Genomic DNA, 10,799 nt, shown 5'->3' with positions numbered 1-10,799 from the left:
AAGGAGAAGACCCCTACACACAGCCCACAATAGACATGTAATTTTCTGTGATCCTTATTAATGTTTTCTTACTCCTTTATGCAGATATTGCATACGGCCCTACAAACAAGTGCCTCAAAGGCGATGCTCAGCATCGTGGGAGCCATACAATAAGGAAAGGAAACAAAGCACTGCTTTGAGAAAAGTAACTCTCCTCCCACAAAGCACTTCAAGGTAAAAAGCAACCAGCCTGCTGGCTGCAAAAAATCTTTATTCCTGACTCCAGGCAAGTTATAAAGTTTGTTTTACCAGAGCGGGCTGATGCTAAGGGCCAGAGGACCAACAGGATTTCTATGTAGATAACAAGCAAAGCAAGATTTACAGGGAGGCAGAGTAATTCTTACACCCCAAGCTAGCACGGGGAAAGATGTGCCTTGGGCACACAAGCCCTTCTTCACATCTGAAGGAGAAGCAGCAGGCTTCAAGGTCCTAGCCTGTGGCAGCTGCAACAATATTATTACTACAACTCAATAGCTTCCCTCAAAGAGGGAAACTGTTGAGGCACTGATGGGAAAAATCGCTCGAACCGACGCAGGCGTCCCCCGAGGGAGGAAGAGAAAGAGATCTGAGGAAACTCAGGTCCCCTGGGCTCCCATCATAGGCGGATGGATGGCTGCTCTGCTCCGGCTCTCAAACCACCCTGCCTTTAAGAAATGACAGTCACCACACCTGCTACTCCTCAAACTCCCAAAGGAAGACAAGCAGTCCGGGCTGAACTCAGTGGATAAACACAAGTAAATACATTGAGATACAAAAGAGCAGGGGGATAGACTCTTCTGCGTGTTGCTGCAGGAGCAGCAAAGGCACAGACCAACAGGCATGCACGCAGCTAGGATGTACCCAAAACCACAGGGGACAGCCACCCTGTTCAAAACCCAACAAAGACTCTATCTGGCCTCAAAAACAACATAGTAAAGACCAACATGATCACACTGACATGAGAAGGTAATGAAATTGAACTTCAATAATGACTCTATCATATTACAATGACGATTTTCCCAGCAAGCTGCATTTACATATCCCATTACCACAAAACTCTGTTCTTTACAACAGAGCTATACAGAGGGACAGTCACACAATGCCAGTGCAGACCAAGACAATTGGTCTCATTCACATAGTTCTGTCCTCCACCCTCTTCTTCCAAATGTAGCATCTGGAATACCAGGTATGAGCGTAGCAGGAACAAAGCCACTATGCTTGACAGCAATTCAGTAAATTCCTAAATACCATAAGGCAGCTGAAAAAGGAGTGAATCAAGAATATAGACAGACATAGGAGATTAAGGTCAAGTCAGAAACAAAAAGGCTACCCCTAAAATATCAAAACAATAGAGATCAACAGGAAGCAGCTCCGTCCACGAAACAAGCACACCACAATAGCCACACCACCAGAAGGCAGCCACAAGGATGCTACCTCAAACGGCTAACACTGACTTATTATACTGGAATGCCAAATATTTAATATTGCAGTGATAAAACAACATGTGTTCAGTACCAAAAGACTGTTCCTGCCCAAAGCAGCCCACAAACTCCACACACGGAAAATACAAATTAAACGCTGACATCAGAGAAAGATTCTGTTTTGTTGCAAGAACAAAAAGCAAACAAACATTTTGTTGTAAGGAACAAAATGTTGACCTCTGCAAATTTGGGAAGACTTCAAGAAACAACATAACTGTGGGGAAGAATGTGCAGGGCAGCAGAATAAAGCTGTGTCTGGCCTCTAAAGGCTGATTCCTGTGAGCCTACGCAGCTCCACTCCCCTCCAGACTCCTCACACCTCCCTTGCTGCTTCCACACACTTCACAAAGAAACAAACCCAGTACAAAAATAAGTTTCAGACCAATAAACGCGCTACAATTTATCCCGAATCTCTACCATTCATGAGTCACTGTAAAAACACATATAGACAGATGCCCCTCTCCCATTTGTCAGCATCCCAAAATACAAAGGAGAAATAATTGCTGAGCTGGATTGGCTGAGCATATTTCAGCCAACCTTAAAAAAAAAAAAATCAAAACAAAAAGTTCAGGGAGGGAGTTAGTAGAATGAGTCAAAATTCATCAGTCACATGCAAACTGAATTTTATGAATGTATTTGAAGTTTTCCATATGGTCTCTAGGTCACACATTTTAACCACACAAACCGCTCCCTGGAACCTTCAAATAATCAACATTGGTTTTTTCTACTCATTAACTGCATTGCCCATGAGCCACATTTTATTCTGTAAAGTTAAAGAAAAAGTCTCACAGGCTTTTGTTACTGACATTTACAGAAAAGAACTCTTGCAAAAAAGCAATGCAAATTTTATCAATGAAAAGTTTTATAGTTGCAAAAAGAATGTAATAAACAAGTACAGATTTTTAAGGAGATTTTTCTTGGTCAGACATAGCCCAGACGTTTCCAGACATGACTAAACTCCAAGATTCCCATTTCCAATTAACACATGCATGTTACCCAATGAGCCCTTCCCCCCAAAGCCACTCAGCATGAGATTACTGCAGAATCTGATGGTCTTTAGTAGAATATTTGGCCTAACTCCAGCTCCACCAGCCTTCATGCTTATTTTTATAGGCACAGCCTCCAGCTTTGCGCTCTGGTATGCAACCTAACACCCAAGTCCATTAGACTTTCCATCAAATACACATAAAATTGAACAACAGGTAATCAAGCTGTAGACTGTTTTCTAACTGTTAGGAGTACTCTTATTGCCCTGTTTGCACCATGGCTTGAAACTTAGCTAAATTTCTTGAAGGGCTTTACAGTGACCATGCCCAGGATGGTACAAGGGGACCATCAGGCAATCCAGATCTGAATGCTCTTGGAAGGGGAGCTCTTATGAAGATCTGGAATTTAAAAGGGGTAAATAGAGCTGGCACTAGGATATCGCACATCAAACATTCAGCATCAAACATAACTACTGTGAAAGACACTAGAAAAGACAAAAACTGTATTCTCTTCCAGTGGAATGAACCCATTTATCTTGTCATCTTTGGCTATGGGGAGAGATTTGGCACTGTTCACTGATGGCTCAATCTGACTCTCACATTTCATAGAATCATACAATAGTTTGGTTTGGAAGGGACCTGTAAAGGCCATCTAGTGCAACCCCCCTGCAATAAGCAGGGACACCTTTAAATAGATAAGGTTGCTCAGAGCCCCAGCCAGGCAGGCCTTGAACATTCCCAGGGATGGGGCATCTACCACCTCTCCGGGCAACCTGTTCCAGTGTTCCGACTTCCTCTTCATAAAAATTTTCTTCCTTATTATCGAGTCTAAATCTAGCCTCTTTTAGATTAAAAACCTTACCCCTTGTCCTACTGCAACAGGCCCAACTAAAAAGTTCATCCCCATCTTTCTTATAAGCCCCCTTTCTTGGTTTATCTATCAAGACTGGCTAACACAGTTATGCAACGTCTGGCCATCTTGACAGCATTTCCAAAGCTATCCACGTTACAGGTCTCGTTCCTCACAACAAACCCTTTTGAAGGCTTTAACTGCAACTCTGTTTTAAAACTAACATATGTAGCACAGACACAGCCGTCAGTCTAAAGAAAACTGCTTAGAAACTGATGTTGAGTAAGCCCTGTTTTACTGCTATAGAAACATTTAAATCCATTCACATGGCTTCAGTTTTACTTAGTTTTTTTAAACTTGGACACAACTTTTGGTAATGCCTACAATGGAGAACTGACATCAGGGCTAAACTTAACCCCACAACTGAGCCATGAAAGGACAAATCCGTTCCTATTGCCCTCTGAAAGAATCCTGAGCGGTCAACTTGTGAAGCTTGTTAGAGCTGAAGCAATCTGCAGTCTTTGTTAAGCATCGACAGTAGCTCTTTAATAGTCCAATTTGGTTTCCCCAGGGATAGCATGCAAACTACAGATTTTACATGGTAAAACAAACATTACTTCCAGATGTAACAAAGGCTCCATTGTGCTCATCTGAGTCTAACAACAGAAATGCAAAGTGTAGTTTTCATGAGTGAGGCTTGGGGAGAAGAGAGTGGGTGGCAATAATGAGAAGGGACAGAAGAGATTGCACTTGAAAATTAACGTGACTGTTACCATGAGCACTGTTCCAACTGCTACTGGTTTAGAAGTTTTCTAAAATAGGCAACAGTGGCATGAAATTCGCAGGGCAGGAGAACTCAACTGATATGGAAAGGAGATATTATTCTTCAAGTGATTTGCTAAATAAAATCATGCAGTCTCACAAACTAAGTAACTTGTATACTTGGTAGCAGTGTGCGGCACAGATATAGACATCTATTCTTTCCACCACTGATGTAGTGAAAGTTTTAATACTTGCAAAGATCTACAAGATTTTGCCTTCACAGTGTGGATTCACGATCAGTACTTCTAAGACCTTAAAAAAAAAAATAACTCACGTGATCAAACAAACGGTAAATGATAGTGCAACAAACTACAAGAGAATGGTTCAGGGGGGATGGGGCACAAAAAAAAAAAAAACAACCACAAAACATTTCCTTTGGTTTTAGGCAACAGTTCATGCTTCTCAACAGAGCATGTTTAAGTATTAGGCTTTTCCACCCGCAAGGCAAAGAATCATATATTGACACGTTGTATCACCTGCCAAATAATAAAGCTAATTACATTGCACATCGGTGCCAGGCCCAGCCGAATCAGAAACGAGGAGAAATACACGCTTCTCTGTCACTGACTCAAAGAACGGTGTGTCTGAACGTGGTTGTCAGCTAGGATGTCAGCTAGTAGATAAAAATAAAACAGATTACCCATTTGGCATTCAAACTGATTTCTTTCAAGAAAAAGCTATCCAGTCTAAAGTAAGAAGGAACATGTAATTAAATACTTTGTAATCCGTAGTGGTTTACATTAAAAAAAAAATCTTGACAAATCCACTGCCTACATGACTTATAGCAATCCTTCTCAAGAGAGTAAGTCTAGGATACCCTCACAGAATAGGTTTCTATCCTTAATGCTTTAAATAAAACTTTCAAATATGACCCAAAGAATCGGCAAGGTAGTACTGCCTTCTTCAATCTCTAGGCAAATAGCTCTCTTTCCTTCTCTTCTCCTTCATATTTTCTTGAGCTAAAGTGGAATGAGATGATTCAGGATCACCCACTTCTACTATAGGTGTTAGGAATATAGAGTTACCCCTAAAACTGATGTGAAACAGGTTAATTATACAAGCCACTGACTGAAAAAAACCTCCAAATCTCACAAGAGGCAGCTGCTGCAGCTGTTGAATATGGAGGACTTGCCAGAAGCAGGATGAAAGAGCAGCAAAAAGGAATCTGATATCTACCTGCCTGTATCAATGTCTAAGGGTTATCAAGAGGGAGCAGACTACATCTTCAAGGAACAAGGAAAATTTAAGACACAGATTTTTGGAAATGTAACTATCAAAGGTATCGGGAAGGGGTTCTTTTTGACTGTTGTGGAAAAAATCTTTCTACAAATACAGATCATTTTGGTTTCTTCCCCAACAAGGTTTTAATTGATACTGAGAATCCTAGTCTTCCTTTATTTTTCTGATCAACTTCAATTGTCAGTCGAAACTTAAGGAGCAAGTAGGTGGAGGTGATACAATAGCAGATAAGTGCAACTGTGTATTACCAAGCTAACGCCTACAGAAAAGGAAACAGGCATAGTTGAGTAGGAAAATTACTCCGGAAGAAAGATGTAGCAGACAATGAATAGCAGAGGTACAAAAGCACAGACTATAACTAAGGGATAGAAGAAGCAAACAAAAATAACACAGATCTTCCCATACTGGAGCATGGAAAGCAAAAAGTACAATGAAACCACTAAGGTTCAAATGCTTAGCAAGAAGAAAAAACATAGTCATGCTAAAAATTAAAAAAAAAAAAAGGGAGGGGGCTAAGTTATAATTAAGTACAGAATGCATCTATTTGATTGTAATAAGCTGCAGGCACAACTGCTTGCAGATCACAGCTATAACTTTGGCTTAAATATTTCAGCTTTACTCTTAAAAGACTTATCTTTCACCAGCCGTCTGGGAAAGTCTCTACAAATCATTAAGTTCACACAGCCTCAGCAGTACAACAGATACAATACTGTGCACATTTTAACAAAAATGGAACAAAGAGAGATGAAGCAGGAAATGAAAGGCTTAACTGGAATCACAATTTGCCTCTCCATTCCCAGCCTGTGTTTCAACTGTCAGTTCACAACATCTCTCCTATTGATCATCACACAGAGATTAATATGCCTGAAGATTTTGATTACTTCCACATATATCCAAGCTCACTGTTTCTAGTTTAAAAGCCAACCATTCTAATAAACATAACTTTTTTCCAAACCAAAGACAGCAGGCAACACTTAAACTAGCCCTAGCATATTCCAAGCATATACTGTTTCTGCATCAACCTGCTCTAACATCTTGGAAGTACCTTCCATGGGATTGAATTATTTATAACTGCAACGTCCTCTGACAACAGGAGCATCAAACTTATTGTCATCATCAGTTCTGGAACTGTTTTTTTTTTTTATAAAAATCAGAGGTCCACCACATTGTGCAACAGGGAAAAAAAGAAAAAGGAAAAATATCCCAGATGGAAAAGATCAAATGCAAACAATGCAGTACAGGAAAAACTACAGCACAAGTAAGGTTTAAAATATGCTTAATACAATAGACTATGTTCAGGCATTCAGTCAACGTGTATTCTTATAAATAAACACATATTTTAAGAATGACGACATAGCTCCTCATAGGATGTTATTTGTTAAAATATACTCACATATACTTCATTGTGATCAAAGCGCTTTTTCAGATTATTGATGAACGAATCTTCATTAAGTGGCTCTAAAAGAACCATGTCTCCCACCCCTATCATGTTGTCTAAAAGTGACGTCTTGACCTCCATTTTGGCCATTTTCTCCTGCAAAGAGAGAAATGAGGAAAAAAAAAAAAAAAAAACAAAACAAAACAAAGAGCAAAGTTAGCTCAAAGTTATTCTAATTATTCACAAGCATTATCCAGTAACGCTATTTAAGGAACACAAGTTAAACACACTTGAATGACACTGCTTTAAAATATTTTTCCAAGGAACATTCTTAAAGTCATTCTATCTGCCCAGGTAGTCCATACAATTCCAAAAAAATTAACTTCTAGCAGTCAACAATGCCTTCTGATCCCCTATACATAAAATATGAAACTCCAAGAAACAGGAATGTTGTGGGCACCGCATACAGATTTTTCGGACTACCTCAACACAGCATTCAAGTGTATGCAAACTCAAGTTTTATCAAAAGCTTCACCAACATCTCCAGTGTATCAATTTGGGGTTTAAAGTTGTCAATAGCCTAATCTGAATTTCTTTCTCACCCTTACTTACATTTCTCCAACCCCATCAACATTTAAATAGAAACCAACTAAGTGAACTCATGCAGAGACAAAGCCCACACTATTTTATCTTAATTCATAAACCCCATACTCTAGAATGCCTATATTCCAGTACAGTATTACTCTTGGTTACATGAGTCTACCAAATTATGTCATTTCCTAACCAGACTTATTTGGATTTATTTGTAATTTTATTGCTTAAGATAGCATTTCTGTAGGGCAGCAACAATCCAGCCATCAAATGGAGACTCTGCATCTATATAACTGGACCGTCAAAAGGCAGAAGCCAGGCTTAAAAAGGGGACAGGGATCAAGCAAAGTAACCAGGTCTGATAAACAAAAGTAATTCAGACAAAGAAGTAAAGGTCAGGCCAAAACTCGACACCCTATTTGATCCTCCCAGCTTTTTATCCTTCCAATTCAAATGCTACAGAAGATTAACTGAGCTCCTCAAGAACTCCACGCACACAGTGCTTTCAGCTTTCACAAGACTGAAAAATGAACGTATTAGCAGTGGTAGTCAGCAAACAGGGAACCAAACGTGAGAGAACAACTTTGCTGACAACACAAACCAAGAATAAGCTGCTGCACAGCTACAGCTACACAAAACAACAGTTGAACTTCACCAGTCAGCTGTAGCCTCTCAGCTATGAAATGCTATCAAGCTGTCCTTGCTCCCCCCATCACTGCAGCATATTTTAATTCTAAGTATTTTTTCTCATTTTTCAAAATGTCTTTGAACAGCTATTAGCTTACGCAATCACCATTAACTTGCCATAGCAGCTATCCATCAGATAATTTTTAACAATTATCAGATAATTTAAAACAAGCAAAGCCTTTTCTCTCTTGCCTCTGTCCACAGCCACTGTGTTACTACATGCTATTTGATTTTTGAGCAGTGAGTGACATTTGAGGGATATTAGATCCAAGACATAAGTCGTGTTTGATGTTTTTCCAAATTCAACGAAGAGAAGCACAGCTCCACAGGCAGCAACGGAAGTAATAGAACAAGATCCCCAAAACCTGAACTAAGCCTGGGAATTACTAGAAATTCACATGGAAATGCAAAACCAGTGCTGAACTATGGTAACCAAGCAAAGCTGAGTCAACTCTCCTAAACAAACAAAGAGCATTTATTTTAAACAAAAACACTGGACAAATATTTTTGTAGAGAAAGATACTTTTATTCTTAAAAGTTCACCTCTGTAAATCACACAAAACAATTTTAAACATTCACAAAATCTTATCAGAGGTATCACTTCAACTTCTGCATACCATTAAGACAAATTCTTTAAACTACCAGTCTTGTTTCAATGACCTAATTACTTCCCATACATCAGCTAATGCTCAAATACTTTTTGAAGGCTGGGGGGGGCGGGGGGGAGATTCTTTTTCCAGTATGGAACTTATTAAATATTGGGTTTGTAGCCAAAAAAAAAAAAAAAAAGCCAACCTAAAAATCCTAATATGGGCAAGTTCAACCTAAAATTTAAGTTCTAAGTAGTATACCTCATCTACCATTGTGAAATTACATACCACCTACCACACTTCATGCATCACTGCTCGGGAATTTCAAGCCCAAGAGCAGCCAAACCCATCAAGAACATTCATGTATTCCCAAGCTCGGAGGCACGTTTTGCAGAAGAGGTGCACCAAGACACCATATCTACTACAAAAAGCTGGAACAGAAAGTTGTAGACAAATATTAACTTATCAATATATCTGAAAAGTTTGATTTTATGGTCAAAGGTTAATTATCAGCTTGTTTTTTCCCCCACAATAATTTAACATCATACTATGGGTTAAATATTTCCATTAACATGAGAGCTAAAAAAATATTAGAAACATAGGCATATTGTCCAATTTTTTCATCACCTAGACATCTTATTTAACGCTGAATTCTCAAAATCATTTGCAACAGCTTAGCCTTTGTAAAATATTCATTAAAGATTATCTCATACACTGATGTATGATTCAAGAATATTTTGCCATACCAAGGTTGTTAGCCCCCACTTCGGTGGAATCCAGTCATAATCCCCGCTCTGGTTTAGCTAACAACAAAGGAATATCTGGCAAGCCTGTGGGATAATTTGGTTGCCTATCTGAGGTAACAAGTGGTAAAGAAAGCATTGTTAAAAAAAGCCAACAACATTTAAACATACATCAGACAATTGGATTTAATTTAATCAATAATGGAATTCAATCTACTAGAAGAATTTAACAGAAGATCAATATATACAGCACTTTCAAAATACCAAAAAAAACCCTCAAAAATCAGCATACTACACAGAAGAAAAATAAAATCATCAAACCCTTGCTACATTGCAAGACTAAACTTCAGTCAAGATTTTTAGCAATACATCACTAGCTCAGAAACTCAATCCAAATCCATGTCCAAGTATTGGTATTTGCCATATATTCAAAGATGCCTTGCAGCTGGAAATCTTTTCCCATCAGTGCTGGTGATAGCGTGCACACCACAATTTGGAGAACAGTACATAAAAGCGGTTTCTACCTATATATGTGCTCAGGCACTGTTAAAAAGATGAACGTTTCTCTCACACCGTTTTTGAGAACCAGAACTATGTGAGGACAGGACCAAAACATGCGCCCAGTGCCTGAGGGATCAGTAATGATTGAAACCACAGCTGTGCTGGTGAGAGAGCACCAGCAAACAGGAAATTAGGTTAGAGGAAAGAACCAAAATGGGTTATGTCCTTTAAAACAAGGACAATTTTTAATTATTTTCAAATAAAGATTTCTGAATGGGAGATAATGTATGGAGGTACTGAAGCGAGGTTCTATTTCAAACTAGAAATTCAATAAAAAGTAACCTAAAAATGTAAGTGGTATTCCCTCAATTTACCTAATACATTGTTTATGCAACTGTAACATCTCATTCTGTTGACATTAAGAAAAATGACAGTTTTGTATAAAGATTACAGCCGCAAATTACTAGAATTCTAATATAGCAACAAATTAGCTCAGCAAAAAAGACCAAAATTCTTCTAACGCTTGCAGTTTGCAAATCAGGTTCTTCCTCAAACATTCCCTAATCTCTCCCACACCCACTTACCACTTGAGCCTTCTCCCAAATTTACCTTTCTCATCCCTGGAGCAAAATCAGCAGCATTTCAGAACATCTCTCTTTTCTCTAGTCATTTGTCAAATCTGTTCTTCCTCACTTTGGTCTCATATCTAGTCCTTAATTCAATGGAGTGAGAACACTTTCAACACATTTCCATTCTCAGAAAAATTAAAAAAAAAAAGAAAAGATTATTCAGTAATCCTTCACAGCTTGATCTGTTTTATGTTGGACAACATGCTCGGGAGGAGAAGTGCTGGGCATACTATGTCTGTAAAATGCTTTTAGCCACACACTCCCACTTTACACACAGCCTCTTA

The 10,799-nt window shown here is 38.8% G+C and overlaps 1 protein-coding gene across 2 annotated transcripts in view; it reads right to left on the bottom strand.

The window, feature by feature from the left end:
• The window catches only part of MYO1B (myosin IB), a 97,950-nt gene extending 91,026 nt beyond the window's left edge, over positions 1–6,924 (bottom strand). For both annotated transcript variants that reach the window (XM_009890148.1, XM_009890149.1), the window contains exon 1: positions 6,790–6,924. In XM_009890148.1, the coding sequence (XP_009888450.1) occupies positions 6,790–6,924 (135 nt within the window). The remainder of the gene's footprint in view (positions 1–6,789) is intronic.
• Positions 6,925–10,799: the final 3,875 nt, after the last annotated feature.

Source organism: Charadrius vociferus, unplaced genomic scaffold (genome assembly GCF_000708025.1).
Source record: "Charadrius vociferus isolate BGI_N301 unplaced genomic scaffold, ASM70802v2 scaffold147, whole genome shotgun sequence".
NCBI classification, from domain to species: domain Eukaryota; kingdom Metazoa; phylum Chordata; class Aves; order Charadriiformes; family Charadriidae; genus Charadrius; species Charadrius vociferus.
This window is presented reverse-complemented; position numbering and strand designations above follow the sequence as displayed.